At 47.9% G+C, this 21,307-nt stretch overlaps 1 protein-coding gene across 1 annotated transcript in view; it reads right to left on the minus strand.

The window, feature by feature from the left end:
• Nucleotides 1–4,986: 4,986 nt before the first annotated feature.
• The window catches only part of LOC107113128 (zinc finger protein 850-like), a 148,849-nt gene continuing 132,528 nt past the window's right edge, over nucleotides 4,987–21,307 (minus strand). Inside the window, exons 9-10 of the mRNA XM_015414432.1 lie at nucleotides 5,876–6,320; nucleotides 4,987–5,773 (exon numbers count right to left, since the gene is read on the minus strand). Of these exons, the coding sequence (XP_015269918.1) occupies nucleotides 4,987–5,773; nucleotides 5,876–6,320 (1,232 nt within the window). The remainder of the gene's footprint in view (nucleotides 5,774–5,875; nucleotides 6,321–21,307) is intronic.

The raw sequence follows: 21,307 nt of genomic DNA on the forward strand, positions 1-21,307 counted from the left end.
ACAGTCGTTTCCTGACAGTTGGGTTGGAGAAACCTTGACCTGACTCGTGTCTGCGGTAATGTCTAGTTCGGCCTTGAATCTCTGGTAACGGCCGCAATTGGAAAGCCATAATTTCTGCATTTTTAAAAATGTTCTTATTCCCAACATCTTTTAGAAGGCTGGACCACTTCCCAGAGATGGTGGACATCTATCTAGATTTCTAGGCCCATGGGAGAGGCTGTAGAACCAGCTGTTAAGGCGCGGCACTCTGACCCTTGCTACCATCATCCTTCACTCTCACTGGCCGTTTTATCCAATGGGGATGGTGGGGAGAGAAGCACTGTGGAAAGATGCTCCCCAGTCAATTGCTGGTTGGCCTGGAAGTGGCTGAGGAGCGTACCTTATGGCTGCCAGGTAAGTCTAGAGGGCTACCTCCTTCCTTTGCGCTGACAGTAGCATACTATCAAGACAGACTGGCATGACGTCCAGAAAGAAGGGGCAGAGGACAGTTTCACCAGATCTCTTCTTGGAAGGAGATAGATGTCCTGGGTTGCTCCTTGGAAAACAGAGGATGTGGTGAAATCACAGCTGGGCCTTTAAAACTGGGCTTTTACTTCTTTGTTTAGACAATGAAGCACTCAAGTTTGACATGTACAATGCCTGAAACTGGCCTCCAAGTGGATTCTCTACCATGAAAGAAACCTCCAGCCACTAGCGCAAACAAGACCTACAAAATTCACCCGGCTCAGGGTACACCAGTAAGAAGGGAAATGTTCAGAAGTGGTCTGGGAAGAATTGGGCAGGGAGCTGCTGGGGGGAGGGCAAAACATTAATGTCCTGAATGTACAATATGTGAAATCATTGTGTAGATGCCAAAACGTCAAAACATAACAGAAAACACCACCTCCTGAATAAAAGGCAGGCCCACGATATCCTGCGAAAGAAGTCTTCATCTTGGGTCATCCCACATAAAGAAGTACCTTCTTGGCTTTGTAGCTGGACACTCCCCTTGTTCTGGCTTGGTCCCAGAGAACTGGGGTTCCCAGCTCTGAGGCCCTGAGGGATGGTGGTATTCCTTGCCACAGGCCTTCCAACAGAGCCAGTTCCTCTTCGTAACAGCCGGGTAGGGAACCTGCTCCAGTAGGTTGGCAGTGTATATGTATATGATTGGCAGTGGGGTCACCAAAAAAGATCCCCAAATACCTGTCATAGTTGACTCCCTGTTCCGCATCATATCTGATCCCTTGTTAATACACCGTCCCACTCTACTCTATTTAATCTACCCATCTAATCTACTCACCTCACCACAACCCAATCCAAAGCCCATTTCCAAAAGTCCGCTCTCTGACCCAGGGTCCCCCAGAAACATGCCCTCTGGCCCAAAACCATTGCTCAGTCACAGCACATGTCCTTTGCTCTTAGAAGGCTCTGGTTCAACCTACAAACTCTCTTGCTGAAGGACACCAGGCAGCAACAGCAGAAATATGTTTGACGCAGTACAAGGCATGGATTCAGTTTGCACAAATACATATTCTACATTTGGATTTAATTTGATACTTTTTCTTATAGGCCCACAAGGTGACTAAGCTAATCATACAATCAGCATAATCAAGGTTTTCCTGCACTGCTGGGGAGGGGAAGGGAGATTTCACACAGAACAATAACATGCAAGGCAGCAAGAATGAACCTTTCTCTCTGATATGCTTAATTTTTATTTACTGGGAGTATCATCATGGGGGACTATTTAAACACGCAGCCTCCTACTTGTGGCCTGAATTGGTGCAGTCTAGGATGATCTTTACCACTTGATTCTGCTGATTGTATAAACTGGCCCCAAATCTACAGGCTGAAATAATTTTTTATGTTTACAGGCAGTGCTGTCTGCAAAACAAACAAGATCAATTCTGACATTTATTACCTATGCTATGTCTGCCCCCCCAGTTGGACCCAAACAGATAATAGCCACATATACTAAGCTTATTATTCTTTTAACCTGTTAAAAACACCTTCATTCTTCTGTATGCTAATTTACTACCCACCCTTTATATGTATCTGAGGAAAGTGTGTGCGCACATGAAAGCTCATACCTTGAATAAAACTTTGTTGGTCTTAAAGGTGCCACTGGACTCAAACTTTGTTTTGTTGAAATGCAGGTTTCCCTGAAATTACTACAGACTGATGCTGGTGTTTTACATGCAGCAAAATGAGACTGAAAGGCGGTTGTGTGAGTGGACTGTACCACTCCTCACTATAGATGGTAGATACCATATGTGAATGTTCTCACAAGTTAAAACCCTACTTGCAAGCAGAGAGCAAGCAGAACAGGGAGAAAGGTTCTAACCCAATTCTGCTTGCTGTGCTGACATTCTACTTGCAGGGATTGTTTTTTCTTTAACTGGAGGGGCATTATAAAATATGGTCTCACAGTCTGAAGTGGGGGTGTACTCTTCGGCTGTCTACGACTTGTTGCATGAGCAGACAAGGCCTGTGTGTGGTTGCTTTATGCCGTCTTAATTTGGGGAATGTGTGTTTCACAAATACAGACTGGTTTATCTGGTGTGGCTTCCCCAAGGAACACTGGGAATTCTTGTTCGGCCAAGGGGCTGGGTACTATAGGGGATTTCTCAGCACCTTCACAACATGGCAGTTATTGGCCAGATAAACGAGTTTGAAGCCAAGTATCCTACTGAAACATAGAACAGCCTTCTGGTCCAGCATGGAATACATGTAAATCTTGATACAGGTGGGGCAAATATCAGGTTAGTATGAACACAGTATCAGGTTAGTATGGGGTCGCGAAGAGTCGGACTCGACTGTGCGACTGAACAACAACAACAACAAATGAACACAGGCCCAGATTTAGGCTGCGGTCACACAAACAAAATAATCAACTTTCAGTCCACTTTCAAACTGGATTCTGCCAGTTCACACAGTAAAATCCAGTTGGAAAGTGCACTGAAAGTGAATTGGAAGTGGATTATTTCGTGTGTGTGACCACAGCCTTAGAGTCAAAGTATATGTTGAAGAGACCTTTGTAAACTTTGCTTACTTGGCATAAATTATTCTGATTTTGGGTTTTGTAAAATCTGAAACATTGCAGCAAGGAGGGCAAGTTATCTTACCTTGCATGGCTACCTGGCAGGCGTAGTTTAGCCATTCAACAGGCAAAACTCCTCCCTACATGGAGCTGCAGTAGTGTCAAAAGCTGTGTCGGTTGCCCTGACCTCGATAGCTCAGGCAAGCCTGATCTTGTCCGGTCTCGGAAGCTAAGCAGGGACGACCCTGGCAAGTAATTGGAAGGGAGACCTCCCAAGGAATATCAGGACTTGGGACACAGAGGCAGGCTATCAAGCCACCTCTCTGAAATGTTCAAACTCCACCAGGGGTCTCCAGAAGTCACCATGACTTCCAGGCATGCAAGCACGCACACACACACTCACAAAAAAAGCTTCATCTGTTGAATTTCTTCATGTCATGCTTCCCTTAAATGTACAAGAGCTTTGCAAAACCAAAACGGCAGCATGAGGCAGAAAGAAAAACATGGCACAGGGCTACAATAGTGGAATGAGGGAAAGGAGCTATGTAAGACACCATAAGCTGGTGTAGTATAGTATTTAGGGCTGGACTAGTGCCATAAACAGCCAGGTTCAAATTCCCCTCTCTGCCATGAAGCTCATTGAGTAACTTTGGACAGGCCATTCTCTCTTGCCATAACGGTGTCTTGTCAGGGTAAAATGGAGGAAGGGAGAAAATTTATGTCATACTGAGCTCCTTCAAGGGAGTAATAAACAGATATACTAACCTTTGCACAGCATATTATCAAATTTTCTCTGTAAATGGGGCAATGGAGTGAGGGACATTAAAGTGAAGGGCGGGGGAAATAAAACCTGATGGTTTCTCCTCAGAGTTGGGCCTCCCACTTCTTCCTTTGGCCAGGTCAGCCCTTTCCTTCCATCCTCATTTCCCTTCCAGTCCTTGTCAACGGCCTGCTCTACACATGCTGCAGTAATAATGAGGGTGATACTGGGGAGGGCGTAGAACTGACTGCATCGCTTCAGCTGGAGGACTGCAGGCTCCTCTCCCTAAAAGATGGTCTTCAAGGAGACTCCTAGTACAGCAGGGAACAGGGAAAGCCAGAGCTTTTCTCTATGAAGTGCCAGGTATTAAAGTATTGACGGGCATTTTATTTTGTGGGGGAGCATTCAAAAAGGGAATCCTCTGTCCACCTATGGTCTGAAGTGGTACAGTCTCCCTCTACACTTCTGGATTCTATCACATCATTTCGCTGCATGAGTAGACCAGGTCTAAAACACTTTGAATTCTTCAAAAAACCCAAATATCGTAGTCGGGAGTCATTTATGCAAATTAAGCATGTTTAAGATGTGCGTATGGACTTCCACCATGTATTATGTATATAGAACCTAATTTTTGTTTCGTTGACGGAGGATTGTTTCCCATTCTTTTTTTCGCTACGTGACTGTTTTCTGGGCCTAGTGTATGGATACGTTCATAACACTGTCCCAAACCCTTCCTACAAGGCCAGTTTGCTACTCAGAATCCAAGTCTTGGAGACAGACAGGGCCCCTCAGAGGATGCGGCCTACCTTCAGAAACTGAGAAGATTCGATTGCCATCTTGGTCCCAAAAGGCAGGTGTTACTAAGGGGGACAAATGAGATAAACAAAGGAATGAGAAAGTTTCTATCTTTCGTGGGACCTGACATCAGGGGAAATGGACCTACTAAAAAGTTCAGCGACACCTGAAGCCTTGCCAACCTAAGTTGTTCCTACAGGATGTCATTTTCCTTCCTTTATAGCTCAGAGGCTTAAATGAAACATTGGGCCAGAGAACATATTTGGACAGGAGCAGCCCCCAATGGGCTTTGGACTGGGCTCATATCCCTGGGGAACTCTTCTTGACAGGAGCTCTGAATGTCTGCCAGCTAGGGACAGGGTTCCCCACATGGGGCCTAATGCTCTTTAGGATTGCATAGGGCCTTTCTAGCCCCTTAGCACGGTACAATATCCTCACACTTTGTAGAAGCTGGTATGAGCATAGTCTCTTCCATCGGGTGGGCGTGGTTACGGAGGTGCCTGTAGAGATATGCGGTGCCACGGAAGCGGCGACCACACTGGGGGCAGGGATACGGCCTGTCGTCTGCATGCATGCACTGGTGCCTAAGCAGGGCCGATGCATCAGCACAGGGCTTCCCACAGTCACCACAAGTGCGGGCAGAGAGTTGAGCACCGTCTGAGTCGAGGTGGTGGGCGTGCTGGTGGCGCTGGAAGTGCAAGGTGCTGTTGAAGCTCTTGCCACAGTCCGGACAGACGTGAGGCTGGCCGCCAGCATGGGTGCGCTGGTGCCGATAGAGGTGAGAGGTGCGCCCAAAGCGCTTGCCGCAGTCCCCACAAGAATATGGCCTTTCCCCAGTATGAATGCGCCGATGCCGTTCCCAATGTGAGCTCCAGGTGAAGCTCAGACCGCACTCTCCACAGTGATACGGCTTGTCGGCCGAGATGTGCAGGCGTCGGTGCTGGGCCAACTGGGTTCGAGCACCAAAGCTCTGCCCGCACTCACCACACCCATAGGGCTTGTCGGCGGTACCATGGAGCCGACGGTGGCGAGCCAGCTGTGACCGTCCTCCAAAGCTTTGTCCACACTCTGAACACTGGTGGTGTTGGTCACCACCCATTAAGTGCAAACGCTGGTGTTTCACCAAGGCTAAACCATCAGCAAAGGCCTTGCCACACAGGGTGCATTTGTAGGGTTTGCGGCCACGGTGGGTCCGCTGGTGCTGGTCGAAGTGCAGTGTGGTGCTGAAACTGCGCCCGCAGTAAGTGCAGATGTAGGCGCGGGTGACGTTAGCGGCAGCATTGGTGCCGTGGGTGCGCTGGTGCCGGTAAAGATGGGAGCTGCGGCTGAAGCGCTTGCCGCACTCGTTGCACGGGTAGGGCTTCTCCCCAGTGTGGATCCGCAGGTGCCGGGCGAAGTGTGAACTCCACGAGAAGCTCTTGCCGCAGTCGCTGCACTGGAAAGGCAGGCGACCGGTGTGAAGCCGCTGGTGAGTTACCAGCTCCGTGTTGCGGCGGAAGCACTGGCCACAGTCGGCACACTGGTAAGGCAAGCCACGGGAGGGCATCAGGGAGGCCGGGGGAGTGACCGCCGCCGCGTTAGCATTGGCATGGGCCCTCTGGTGCCTGTACAGGTTGGAGCTGACATTGAAGCTCTTGCCACACTCTCCACAACAGAAGGGGCGCTCCCCCGTGTGCGTGCGCCGGTGCTTGCTGTAGTGCGAGCTGCAACTGAACACCTTCCCGCAGTCTTCGCACTCGTATCCCTTCTGCAGAACCATGATGGGTGGCCCCTCTCTCGTTAAAACCTTGCCGCCGCCACCAACCTGTTGCACCACCCTCCAGCGGAGGCTCTTACATTCCCCAGAAACCATGCTGGCATCCAGCTGTACCACCTTAGGACCGTCCCGCTGTTGAACATCTTCCTCCTCACTCTCCTCCTCCTCCTCACTGCCCAGTCCCTCACCTGCTGGAAGACACAGACATGACAACTTGTTACATAGGATCAGGGGTCATTTTGTAGAAAAAGAGCTAGGGGAACTCATTAGCATAACTCATTAGCATATGCCACACCCCCTGACATCAGGGGCCCGGCGGTGGACCTGCAAGGCCGGCGGGAGTGCAAGGAAGCCCTGCCAAGGCCCTCCCTGGCCCCAGGCAGGCAGGGGTGGGGAGAGGCGGGGAGGAAGCAACTTACCCTCCCTCTTCTCCTGCCTCCTCCTGGCTGAATGAGGGCTGGAAGCGGGGCGGCCAGAAGCAGGGGGCGGGGCTTCATCGTGTGCCCCGCCCCCTGCACCTCACCCGGGGGAACTGTGTTCCCCCGCGTTCCCCCCCAAAATGACCTCTGCATATGATCACCTCTGTATTGAAAGAGACAGTGACAAACAGATGCTAGGACATTTATTTCCTGAGGCATTTCATTATGGTATAAAAGTTCCAGTTAATTTCTTCCTAACCTGGGACTTCTGCTTTTAGACCTCATGGTTCCACCCAGAACTATATAAGTCAAAATTGTCAGGATACCCATTTCTATGCCAGATGCCACATTCTGTAATTCCCTAGGGGAATATACATATGCTCGTGGTAGACACAGATCTGATAAATGTGGGAAGAGGGCACATATTTCAAGCTCAGGTGAGGTTTATTGACTGCATAATGAAAATGATCCAGAGGTTCTGCTGTGGACATCCATCACATTTTTACCCCGCTCTTCATCTGAGGAGTTCAGGACAATATACATGGTTCACTCCTCCTCCATTTTCTCCTCACAAGAACCTGAAACGGAGGGGACCCACACTGCCTCCCTGATGAATCTGGGGAACCTGCTTGGTGTTGAGATATAAACCTTTCCCTCAGTTACAAGATGTTCTTAGCATAGTATGGGTGAAGGCTTTGGGTTGCTGCTGTGAGACAAGTTTTGTATTGATCCTGAAGAATACAGAGGTCACAGAAGCAGGAAGTTTAATAAACCAACAAAGAAGATTTATTTATATACCGGTCATGTGGTAAATTCTTTTTAAAGCTTGTAGTTATCAGGTCTGCTTATCAGCAGAGACAGGCTTCATGACTCTGTCCTCACCCAGAGATAAAGTTAAACCAGTCTGCCACACTACCAGGCAGAGCTACGCACGAAATTGTCTGCTCCCTTGCTGAGACAATTCCCCTTCCTCTGTCTAAATGATCCCTCAACTTCCAGCTCCTGTGCTCTAACCTCCCATTCCCCCTCTGAAAGAAGACTGGATGCTAGAGCAGCACCCTCATTGGCTCAGGTGTGAAACAGCTGAGTGGCTGTTTTACCTCTCAGGGGCCGGACAGCCTCCTGCCCATCACAGTCACTCAATGATTTGCATGGCTAAGTGGGGATCTGAACGTAGGTCTTCCTAGTCTGATGCTCTAGCTAGCCTCTATACCTCCCTAGCCCTCTTGGCCTAAAAAGCGATCCACTCCTCCTCACCTAAATTGGCTCTTCTTGGGTTCTCCCTTCTTCCAGGCTCTGGGATGCAAGGCTCTTCTTCATCTTCCACAAGGAAAATCTCATTGGATTCAGAACTTGAAGATCCTGCTTGGAGGGAAAAAACAAACAAACAGAAAATCTCAAAGGCTCAAGACTTTTTGGGTCCCATTCTAGCCATGCTTCCTTGACCCACCTTTTGCGGCTGCTTCCGCCCCCAGTCTTACAACCAATATGAAATACTTGCTCAAACATGTGCAGATATACAGTCCATCTTGTGGAGAGGCAGACTGTTTTAATTTGTCTGGACTGCATGCTACTTTTGTTTTTCTTTGGCCTGCCTGGGCCAACTGGATCCAGTGATAATATGCCAAGTTGAATGTGAGCTTTGGTTCCGAGTTGCCAGTTCCTAAGAATGAAAACTCCAAAGAGTTATGGGCTAGTTCACACGTCAATGTTGAACAAATAAACTCAAAAAGTTGCCTTCTACTGAGTCAGGCCCTTGGCCCGTCAAGGTCAGTACTGTCTACTCTTGACCTGAATCAGCTTTCTCATAGTCTCGTTACCTGCAAGCTGATCCTTTCAGCTGGAGCTGCCCAGGCTTGAACCCAGAACCTCCTGCATGCAAAGCAGACGCTCTATTGCTGAGCCACAGTCCTACCCTCATAGCTTAATGAAGACAATGTCAAGTGAGGATTTACATGTATGAATGGGCCATCTCATACCTAAGCCCAGGGATATAACTTTCATGACACCCGTCCTCCAAAGCAATGATTTTCAATGAAGCCTGTTCATCTATTGAGCTGCCAACTGTCATCAGTACAGTAATCAATGGAAGGAAATCAAGTGTGCCTTTATACGTTAACTAAGCTCAAGCAAGTGACTGTCCCTGCATACTAATCTAAGGTTTACATATAGCACCGGCTCCCTCAAAGTGTCTATGCAAGCATCTTCCAGTCCATAGAGGAAAGTAGAATAAAAATATTGGTCCTGGAAGTAGCACTGCTGAGCCCAGCCATTAGGATACCAATTTCAGTTCCCTTTCACTTCTGCCTTTCGATTAAAAATGCCCCATGGCCCCCCACCTGGATAGCCCAGGCAAGCACAATCTCGTCAGATCTCAGAAGCTAAGCAGGGCCGACCCCGGCAAGTAATTGGAAGGGAGACCTCCAAGGAATACCAGGGCTCAGAGCGCAGAGACAGGCAATATCAAGACACCTTTTTAAAATGTCCAAACCCCACTAGGGGTCGCCAAAGGTTGCTATGACTTCCAGGCATGCAAGCACACACACACACACAGAGACAAAAAACCCACAATAAAATAAACTTGTTTTTAAAATAAGAACATAAAAGAACATAAGAGATGCCAATGTTGGATCAGGCCAAAGGCCCATCCAGTCCAACACTCTGTAACACACAGTGGCCAGAAATACCAGGTGCCATCAGGAGGTCCAGCAGTGGGGCCAGGACATTAGAAGCCCTCCCACTGTTGTGCCCCACGGAAGCCCAATTTCAAAAGAATCCAGCAGAGCAGGTTTTTTATATCGTATGTTTTATCCCCCTGTTCCTCCAAGAAGCTCAGGTTGGCGTACATTGCTTGCCTCTCCCCCTGTTTTATCCTCACAACGATTCTGTGAGGTAGGCTGGGCCGGGAGAGAGCAACCGACTGGCCTTGGGTCACTTAGAGAGCTTCCACAGCAGAATGGGGATATGAACCTAGATCTCCCAGATTCTAGTGTGACACCATAAACGCTACTCCACACTAGCTCTCAGGTAGATTCTCTCTGACCCCTCTAGCAACAGCCATGGCCAAACTTGAACTAGCTTCCTGTGGGTTGCAGAACAGGTGGAAACTTCTCATGCGCCCACAAGGAGAGTCACTATGTATGATGGCATCTCTGGTGAAAACCCTCTCTTTTAAGCATTTGAAAGTTCTGAGAGGAAATCAGTTTTAAACTGGAGAAGGCCTGGAGGAAAAGATTGAGAGGGCTGAAACATAAGCCTAGTCTATTTTTACAAAGGCTGGCAGCAGACAGCCGGTCAATCTAGGGTGGTGCAGGGCCTCGGATAGCTCTGAAGGACTGCAGGAAGTCGTGCCAACAAATTCACAGTTTGAATCCTGACATCCCCAAGCAGGACCGGATCACTGTGAGAGCTCCTGTTTTCCATTTGAAAACTTTTGGAGGGCAAACAACCTTAATTAGTTGGTAGATACATGCAGAGGTCATTTCGGGGGGATCGCGGGGGATCGCAGTTTCCCCGGGTGAGGTATAGGGGGCGGGGCACATGACGAAGCCCCACCCCCTGCTTCCGGCCGCCCTGCTTCCGGCCCTCATTCAGCCAGGAGGAGGCAGGAGAAGAGGGAGGGTAAGTTGCTTCCTCCCTGCCTCTCCGCCGGGACCGTTGGGGGTGGGGGGTGTGGCCTTATGACACACTTCCGGTGATGTCAGGGGGTGTGGCATATGCTAATGAGTTATGCTAATGAGTCCCCCTAGCTCTTTTTCTACGAAACGACCCCTGGATACATGCCCAAAAAGCTCAGTACTACTACTCTTAGGCGGGGGCCTTAGAGAGACCTCTGGGGAGTTAGGCTCACTATCTGGTGGAATTCAAGAGTAGTGATTCCCCTTGAATAGAGTAGTCATTATTGAATAAAAAACTGTCAGTGAGGACTGAGGCCAGGGCACAACGTTTGCCGCCTTGCCTGATTCTCCATGAAAGCAGACCTTAGTCTGCCTATGTTATTTTCAGTCTCAGCAGTGCAAACTGACAGGCGGTGCGATGTGCCCAGAACTGAAAGAAGCTTACCTAGCACACTAAGAACAAAATCTTTTTAGTGTACAGATTCTTGCTAGAGGTGGTGGAAGTGTTAATATTTTCCCCCTTTGTTTCTATGCATTTAAGGTCAGTGAATAAACACCTCTATGTGTTCAGAAGCCTCCAGATGCCTATTGTAGCTATTGGGTCTGACAGTTACTACAGGCGCAACTTGAAAAAGAGCCCAGCCAAAGCAAGGCAAGTGTTGTCTGAAAGCCGCTATATAATGCCCTTCTCTTAGGTCTGAGCGCTTATGTTATATGACAGAGATCCTTACTGAGTGCCACCAGACTTTCACAAGGCTCTTGGCGTGTTTCCCTGTAGATAGGCTTCTGGTTAGGATCTACAACGAGCCACTCATCCTCCATGATCTGGCACCAGCCCAGTTCCTTACAGATGACAGGACCTGAAACAAGAAGAACATCTACCAACACCATACTTAGCACCTGCTGCTCAAGGTTTGTAACAGAAACATTCCTCGCTTAAAGCGTTGATCTAGTTTTCATTTCAGTACGTCTCAGTTTTACACAGAATACTGAATATTTCCCAATCACTTGACCTTTGGGTGGTGATGGAAAGTGCTGTCAAGCTGCATGATCAGAAATGGCTGTTAGCCCCAAACTTTTCCTGAGAAGACTGGACCTGGAAGCAGATCGATTGTGATTGGCCCAAGAAGAGCGTGGCCTGGAGGAAAAGATTCTGATGCGATTAAAAATAATCACAAAGAGTCATTTGTGTCAATACACTGAGTTAAATCAGGTCTGCACAATGTGGCCCACCGAGCCAAAAGACGCCCACGAGCCATGATTGTGGTCTTCCAGGCATTTGACATCCTCCTGTGTTTACAACTCCCACACAGGCAGCAAAAGCAGGGGGTTTATCCCTCAGTAGGTAGCTGGTGGACCACACTGTGTCCAGACTGAGCCTTCTGTACTCTGTCAGTCACTGGATTTAGTCCCAAACAGTCAGGAACTATGGGAAAAGCTAGTTTGCATCTAGTAGCGCCTTAAAGACCAACACGATTTCCTGGATGTAAGCTATTGAGAGCTCCTGCATCAGATCTGATGAAGGGAGATCTGATTCTCAAAACTTCATACTCAGAGAACCTTGTTTGCCTCTAAGGTGCTGCTGGACCCGAATCTAGTTCTTCTCCTGCAGATCAACACAATGACCCACCTGAATGTACCTGGAAAGAGGTACATAATTGTGCTGGGTTTTCCGTGACAATCATCGATCCATCCCCCATGGATGATGCCATGTAGGGCTACCCTAATCTGGTGTTTGGATAAATTGGGGGATCAGTTAAAGAGTTCCTGTCCCGTCACACACACTCAAAATGCTCCACCACAAAGCATCTGTCCAGTTCTAGATGGCTAAGAGATTTCCTTGCACTCAACACAAACTGAGAGATAGATGCTTACAGTTCCCACTCCGCAGACTGCGAGAAACTGAAGCCACTTGTTCAAAGCCACCCAAGAAGAAGGCTGTGAACATGGTTATTCAGCCAGTGGGGCTGTACTGTTCCCTTCCTTTTTAAAAATCTGTATATTAAAGTCTGGAATTGTTTGACTTATAGGACCCAATGTCAGATGCAGATCCGCAGGAAAACTAGAAATTGTAAAGTCTCTAGGGGGGGAAATGCAGACTACATTTTCTGGAGAATTTTCAAATCATGGTCTGAGAAGTGTATATGGATTCAAGCAGGCTGGAAACTACCGCACAAAGGCGCTCCGGCAAGGCAAAGAATTGGCCCGGAGGGCAATTGCTAGCACTCCTCTCCCCCTCTTTTTGCAAACCTCAAAGGCATCTGGAGAAAGTTTGAAAGACCAAAGGAACCCCAGGGCTAGCCGGGTCATTACACTCTTTGACAACAAGGTAACCGAACCTGTCCCTTGTAGGAATTTAACAAGGTCATGTGTCAACAAAAGCAGCAGTTTTGGGAGCTCATTCCTCCCCCCCCCCCCCATCGCTTCCAGCAGGGATCTAACCCGTTACCCAGCAGAGATCATTGTCGGGTGTGGAAGGGTCGTCTCTTTTGATTTTCCCGAGACGGTCACTTTCCAGCTCATCCACAGATCTCTTCAATGCATTTACCTGGTGTCTTCGGCTCAGGAGCAAGCAGATCTGCAGATTCCCGGGGGGTTGTGGGGGAAGCTGCTCCTATCCAAACAATGAGAAAGTCCTTGCCTGGCTCGAGGTCTTTATTAAAGGCCGTCTGCCCGCTTTGCATAGGATCTCTCCAGTCTTCCGTTGCCGGGAGGGGTACCCCCCCAGTTGCAATCTGCAATGGAGGCAGCTTGATTCTCTTCGCAGCTGAAAGGCAGGGAGACACCCCCTTCCCACCACCACGATTTCTGATCTCCTCTCTATTCTTTATGATCCTCCGCCCCCCTAACCCTCCTCCCCGCCTTCCTGCCTCCCCCTCCTCGCCTCTCAGCATCAGATCCCAACCACCAGCGGCTTCCTCCAGCCCCTTCCTGTGTCCTTGCAATACCAAACCGGTCTGCAACCTATTGCTTGCTTGCTTTTCTTCTTTTTTTTTTGGAGTGGTCGCTAATAATATAAAAAATTAATAAATCACGAGGGGAGTCTCCGGATTTCGCAGGCATAATCCATTCACTCTTGAACCGGAAGCACCAGGTAATCGAGGAGCTACCGAGAGCGGGAGAAAGAGGGAAAATGTTGGGAAGGGGAGGAAGGAAAGCGGGCGACTCCGGATCGGGCTCGGCTTTCTAGCCCCCTTCTCCCCACGCTGACACGCCCGGGATCGAGAGGAGATGCCGCTGCCGGAGAAGCAAACACGCCCCACTATGGAACAGTAATCTAAGAACCGAGGCTTCCTTGCAGGCAGGAAAAGAGGGTAAGGCGAAACGACGCTTGCAAGTCTTACGCGAGGCTGTCCTTAATCCTGACTTCATCCCCCTTCTGGGGAGGTTCGGCCCCGTGCCTCTCGAGTGCGTCTTATTTCTCACATCTGCATGCCTCTCCTTTCCGCCGGGGATTTCGGGGTAGTTTACGGTCTGATGCTCACAACAGCCTTGCGAGGTAGTTTAGGCGGAGAGATTGCAACCTGCCAGGAAAAGCTGGTGAGCTCTGAGTAGGAACCTGAATTTTTGTGTGTGTGTGGGGGGGGTCCCTCAGACGCGAATCTAGTGCTCTAACCACTACACCAAACTGCCTCTCAGAGTCTCAGTCTGAGGGTGGCCTTGCTGCTAGAGGTTCTTCAAGTGGAGATGCCAGCACTGAATTTAGGGTCTCAAGCGTGTGCTGTGAATTTGGGTTGCCACTTTGGCGTGGGAAATTCCTGGAGATCTGGGGGTGGAGTCTGGAGAGGTCGCTCAGCAGGGAGGCAGTGCCATAGAGTCTGGCCTCCAACGCTGTCCTTACCTCCAGGAAACTCTTCTATGTGGTCTGAAGGTCAGTTGTAGTTCTAGGACAACCGTAACTGTGATCCTCCATCACGTGCATCATCACATCTGTGTATTCCAGTCTGGGTTCATCATGAATCTAAAATCATGACCATCACCTTGGTTCTAGTGCCCCTTCGTTTTTACTAGGCTGTGTTCCCCCACAACGGTGAGATCCTTAGTAGTTATAAACACAAAGCCAGAGTATGAGTGTTCTTTCTGAATGTGCAGTCGGAAATAAAACCACAATGTGTATACATGGGGGGGGTGGGGGGTTGCATGGCTTTGGGTCCGCCAAGAAGTCTTGAGACTTGTCCCAGATGGATGGATCCCTGCATGCCCTTTGTGAGCACTGCACAGACATCCTCTTAATCACTTGATGCAAGTTGGGCACCCCTCAAAAACAGTTTTTATTCACACACACCCCTTTTTAGTCTCCTTTATGGGGTAGAAGGCTTATGGATGGATAGCTGGTGTGTTATGGTGGTTAGAGTGCCAGACTCCAACCTGGGAGCCCCAAGTTCAAATCCCCACCCTGCTATGAAGCTTTCTGGGTGGACATAGGGCAGTCGCTCTCTCTCAGCCTCAGCTACCTCACAGGGTTGTTGTGAGGATACAAACGGGGAGAGTAAAGAACTATCTACCCTTCCCTGGACTCCTTGGTGGAAGGGTGGGGAAAGAATGCACTATACAAGTAAGTGACGAAAGTCTGGGCTTTTGTTTTGACTGTTTCAAAGGAATTCAGGGCTCATTCTGAAGACCCTTGGCCAGAATTAGCCAAAGCAGAATGATATGTCAGTACAGTTGCCAACTCCAGGTTTGGAAATTCCTGGAAATTTGGAGATGGAACCTATGGGAGGGCAGGGTTTGGGGAAGGGAGGAACCTCAACTGAATATAATGCCATAGAGTCCACCATCCAAAGCAGCCATTTTCTCCAGGGGAACCGATCTCTGTAGGCTGGAGATTGCTTGTAATTCTGGGAGATCTCCAGCCCCCAACTGTAGGATGGCAACCTTATAAGCCAGTAGGTGCATCTTTGCCTGATTTATTAAGTTTGCAAACATCCTACTTATTCTGCTGCAATGTTAGATTGTTGTTGTTGTTGTTTAAATTGCAGAATGTATACAGGCCTTCCAGTAGAAGCTCTTGGCTCCCCCAGTTCTTATAGAGAAAGGCCTTGGCTCTTGGCTCCCCCAGTATACAGCTCTTGGCTCCCCCAGTTCTTATAGAGATTGTTGTTGAACAAAGAGCATGGAAACAATTTGGCAAGACTGGCAATTTCCCTAGACATTGGGTGTGATTATTACCAATGTGATTATGGCAGAAGGGTAATAGGGTGAAGCTTGTTACTGCAAGAATGAATGCGACCCGCAAGGAAGTGGGTGATTGTGTCTTTTCCTCCAGGGATAGCAGTGTGTGGACTCTTCTGGATCCCAGCGACGACATGCAGGAAAATTATGAGAATGTGATCTCTTTGGGTAAGGGCGGTTGTTATTATTATTTATAAAGCACCTACAGTGTCTTAGGTTGCGGTTCCACGTGCCAAAAAAAATGGGGGGGGGGAGCGAGGCTATTTCCTTCGGAGGAATTTGACCCGCAGCTGCACGATCACACGTCCCTTTGAAGCTGCGGCCACAGTCTGTCAGTGCGTGATCAGACGCAACTGCGGGTGGGCCTTTCCCCCCCCATGCGCTTAACCGAAGGGTTGATGAATCGCACCTCCCCACCGAGGGCTCCCTATGGAGTTTGCGATTATGTGCATAACAACGGCATGGAGTTGGGATGGCCTGATCAGACCATCCCGATGCCATGGGAGCGTGCTGGAGCAATCAGACAGGGGAAAGTCCATCCATGGCCCATCGCAACCCATTAACTACCGGATTTTCCCTGGTGTCTTTTAACCCCACTTCTGTGGCGGAGCAGAATGGGTTGGCGATGGCTGCAGGGCGCTTCCCAGATGTTGTTGTCTGATCGCACCCTTTAAATCCTCCCAGCATTCGCACCTATGTCGGATCTAATTATGTGTATGATTGCAACCTTAGGTTCCTTCTCTCTGCTGTTGTTGGAACATCTGATGCTAGGGAATCACAGAGTTTGACCTTATGAACAAAGTAGCCCAGGGCGAGGTCATAACAAGGTATTCAGGAATTAGCTTGTGGAATTCACTGCTACGGGATGTGCAGATTGCTTTTTAAAGGATAGAGAAAAGGAATTAGTTCTTCACTCACGGAGTAATTACATTCCGTTGGCCATTAGCCCCCTCCCTCTCTGAATTGTGGCTATGGGTTAAGGTAAGAAAAACAGTTGGCCCATGCTAACTACTGAATTAAGTAACTAAACTGCTACTTCTCACTAAGTCAAGAACATATACTTTATTTATAGCTCACCTTTCTCACTGAGACTCCAGGTGGATTACATGACATAAAAATGTAAACAAATACCATGAGATATCTAATAAACAGTGTAATAGGACATGCCATCCATCTCTCCTAAAGAGGCAACATTTTATTTTCCCATTAAAATAACTGTCATTTTTGTTGCTTGCTCTTCAACCCTTGCACATGTCACACAACTGAATTGCCATCTATAGGACCGTACCTTTGGTCCACTTAGCCAATGGTGGTGTGTGCAATCGCCCACTTGATCAAACCCTTGAGGCTGATCTTGAGAAGGAAATAAGGGAGGTCACTGAAGCAGACAATTTTATTATACTGGGCGACTTCAACTACCCGCACATTGACTGGGTAAACATGGGCTCAAGTCATGCTGTAGAAATGAGATTCCTAGACATCTTAAATGACTGTGCACTGGAAGAGTTGATCACAAAGCCAATCAGAGAGGAAGTGATCTTGGACTTGGTTCTGAGCGGGTTTCAAGACCTGGTGAGAGATGTAGAGGTTCTTACACCAGTTGGAAACAGTGACCACAATGCTATTAAGTTCAGCATTCACATCAATGGAAAGTTACTCCTAAAGTCCAAAACTGTAATACTTGATTTCAAAATGGCAAACTTTACAAAAATTAGGGGAATAGTAAAAAGGAAGCTTTTTAGGGGACAAAAGAGAGTCAAATCTCTAGAGGATCCTTGGAAGCTATTTAAAACCACACTAATTGAAGTCAAAATAGAATGCATTCCACAGGTTAGGAAAGGCACTGCCAAGTTTAAAAGAAGGCCTGTGTGGTTAACAACGCAAGTCAAGGAAGCTATAAAGAGGTTTCTTTTAAAAAGTGGAAGGTCTGGCCCAGTGAATTGAACAGTAGCGACCACAGCCTATGGCAAAATAAATGTAAGTCAATAATTAGGCATGCAAAAAGAGATTTTGAGAAGCAGCTTGCTAAAAGTATCAAGACAAACAAGAAACATTTTAAAAATTATTTCTGAAGCAGAAAACCAGCCAGAGAAGCAGTGGGGCCTTTGGATGACAAAGGACTAAAGGCATTGCTCAAGGAAGATGAAGAAATGGCAGAGAAGCTCAATGACTTTTTTGCTTCTGTGTTCACTGTGGAAAGTGTGGGCTCATACCCATGTCACAGCCTCTATTTTCAGGAAGGGCGTCTGAAGAATTGAACCAAATTGAGATGACCAGAGATGAAATTCTAGACCAATTGGGGAAATTAAAAACTGAAAAGTCTCCAGGTCCTGATGGCATACACCCAAGAGTTCTTAAGGAACTCAATTGTGAGATAGTTGATCTACTAACCCATACACGTAACTATCTCTAAATTCAACTGCTGTACCAGAGGATTGGAGAATAGCAAATAGTACACCAATTTTTAAAAAAGGGATCCAGAGAGGAACCAGGAGATTACAGACCAGTTGGCCTAAAGTGTCCCAGGCAAATAAAGAAGAAGAAGAAGAGATTGGATTTATAACCCGCCCTTCACTACCCAAAGGAGTCTCAGAGCGGCTTACAAACTCCTTTCCCTTCCCCTCCCCGCAACAGACACCCTGTGAGGTGGGTGGGGCTGAGAGAGCTCTTGACAGAAACTGCTCTTTTTCAAGGACAGCTGTGCCAGAGCTTGTGACTGACCCAAGGTCACATCAGCAGGTGCAAGTGGAGGAGTGGGGAATCAAACCCGGATCTCCCAGATTAGAGTCCGCACACTTAACCACTACACCAAACTGGCACCAAATAGAAACTGTAATCAAAGACTTGTTAGGCACATAGAAGGGTAAAGCCTGTTGAGGGAAAATCAGTATGGTGTCCACAAAGAGAAGTCCTGCCTCACCAACTTTTTGGAATTCTTTGAGAAAATGAACAAGTACGTAGACAATGGTGACCTGGTAGACATTATATACTTGGGCTTTCAAAAGGCTTTTGACAAGGTACCTCACCAAAGACTCCTGAGTAAACTTGGCAGTCATGGGATAAGTCTTATGGATTAAAAACTGGTTGAATGACAGGAAGCAAAGGGTAGGAATAAATGGATAGTTCTCACAGTCCCACAAGGATCGGTGCTGAGGCCGGTACCATTTAATTTATCCTTAAATGATCTGGAGCTAGGGGTGAGTAGTTCAGTGGCCAAGTTTGCAGATGACACAAAATTATACAGGATGGTGAAAACCAAGTCTGTCTGTGAAGAGCTCCAAGAAGATCTCAACAAACTGGGTGAGTGGGCGGCAGACAGACAAATGAGGTTCAGTGTTGATGAGTGTGAGGTGATGCACATTGGCACGAAAAGTCCCAAATTCAGGTTTAGGCTAATGGGGTCTGAACTTGCTGAGACTGAGAGGGGAAAAGATCTTGGGGTCCTGGTGGATAGCTCAATGAAAGTGTCAACCCAGTGTGCTGCAGCGGTAAAAAAAGGCAACTCTATTTTAGGGATGATTAGGAAAGGGACTGAGAGTAAAAAGGTTGGTATTATAATGCCCCTGCATAGATCTGTGGTGCAACCTCATTTGGAATACTGTGTACAGTTCTGGTCACCGTATCTCAAAAGGACATTGCAGAGCTGGAAAGAGTTCAGAGGAGGGCAACCAGGATGATTCGGGGGTTGGGACACCTTCCCTATGAAGAAAGGCTGAAGAGAATGGGGCTTTTCAGTTTAGAAAAGAGATGACTAAGGGGGGAAGTTTATAAAATTATGTATGGGGTGGAGAAAGTTGACAAAGATAAATTTCACCCCCCCCCCAAAATACTAGAACTTGAGGGCCTCCAATTAAACTGATGGGCAGTAGGTTCAGGACAGACAAAAACGCCACTTTATACAGAGAGTGGTTAAAAGGTTGAAATTCACTGCCAGAGGATGTAGTGATGGCCACAGGAATAAACAGCTTTAAAGGGAGATTAGATAGATTCATGGAGGACAAGTTTATCAATGGCTACTAGCCACGATGACTGAAGGAAACCTCCACATTTAGAGGCACTAATCCTCTGAACCCCAGAGCCAGGAGGCAACATCAGGGAAAAGTCTCAGCCTCCATGCCCTGTTGTTGGCCATCCAGAGGAACTGGTTGTCCACTGTGTGAGAGAGGATGCTGGACTAGAAGGACCATTAGTCTGATCCAGCAAGGCTTTTTTTACGTTCAAAGTCTCCCATTGGGGTCTTTCCCCAGCTATGCTCCTGAAATCCTTTTAACTTAGGAGGTCCCAGGGACAGAGGAGCCTAGGACCTTCTTCATTCCCAATTCACGGCCTGTTCCCCAAAGTGTAGAATGCTGTACAAAGTCAGACCATTGGCCTATCCAGCTCACTGTTGTCTGCTTCGACTGACAGTGACTCTCTGATGGGAGGGGGGAAAGGAGATTCTTTCCCAACTCTTATTATTCTTTAACCAAAGATGCTGAGGATTGAACCTGAGACCTACTGCTTGCAAAGCACTGAGTGACAGCCCCTTCCCTGAATCTGTCAGGCAAAGGAACGGCATTGGAGAGTAGGCTACCTTTCAGAAAAGCTTGTCCTCTCTTATTGATGTTCTCTGTGAGGAACCAGAATAAGCTTTCTTATAAGGCTTATGCTTGGACCAGGCCCGTAGCCAGGATTTTTAAAGTCAGGGGGCATTTAAATTTCTTAAGGGGCACTGGCTAATCAAATTGAAAGTAATATAATTGAGTTTCTGAGGGAAATAGGTGCTGTTTGGCTCCAGGTGGCCACCGTAGCTGGTCCTTCATGCCAGACGGCTGTGCAGGAATACCTGGCTCCTTCCCCACACCTACCACTGCTCAGGGGCCCTTGGCTGGATGGGAAGTCGGGAGGCCTTGCCAGTAAGTCAGGGGGCCTAGCCCCAAGATGCCCCACTGTAGCTACGGGCCTGGCTTGGACCCTTTAAACATCATCCCAGCATGTTCAGTGGGGCATCACTGCAGTGAGTAACTGCCTCACTGCTAATTTGTTGTCAGCCTCAGTGCTAATTAATGGCAGTCCTTTTGCATGTAGTTCAGTGACTTTGCATATGAAACTTAGTAGGGGAAAAAAACCCTTGGCCAGCAAAGAGCTCTCTCGGGCACAAGATGCAGCATCCTGACTATATCCGGTTTCACTTGGATTTGAACAAATCAGAAATGGGTAGTGTCCAGTGTTCCCTCTAAGCTGAGTTAGTGTGAGCTAGCTCACAGTTTTTTAGCCTCCGGCTCACACATTTTTGTCCTAGCTCAAGAAGGATGGCTCCAGTACAAACTAATTTATGCAGTAACCAAATTGGTTGCTCACAACCTTAATGCCAGTAGCTCACAAAGTAGAATTTTTGCTCACAAGACTCTACAGTTTAGAGGGAACATTGGTAGTGCCTGGCTCTCTCTTCGTCACTGGATCCTCACAACAACCTTGTGAGGTAGGTGAGAGAGCAACTGGCCAAATATAGGTTTAAAGTATAGTGGGGTTTTAGACCTAAATCTCCCCGATCTTTGCCTGGTACTCTAAATGCAGGTGTCCCCAATCTTATTGAACCTATGGACAATTTGGAATTTTGAGAACAGTTAGGGAGCACTACAATGAAATGGCTGTCATGGGAACCAATCACAAAATATTGGGAATTTCTACAAAATGTTAGGTGGTTCCAAGCCAAGCATCCCCCTATCATTTTTCCAAATGGGTGCTCCCTGGAGACCCAAAAGTGATGCCTCCTGGGCTCTTCTGAAGCAC

Source organism: Gekko japonicus, unplaced genomic scaffold (genome assembly GCF_001447785.1).
Source record: "Gekko japonicus isolate JY-2015 unplaced genomic scaffold, Gekko_japonicus_V1.1 scaffold204, whole genome shotgun sequence".
Taxonomy (NCBI): domain Eukaryota; kingdom Metazoa; phylum Chordata; class Lepidosauria; order Squamata; family Gekkonidae; genus Gekko; species Gekko japonicus.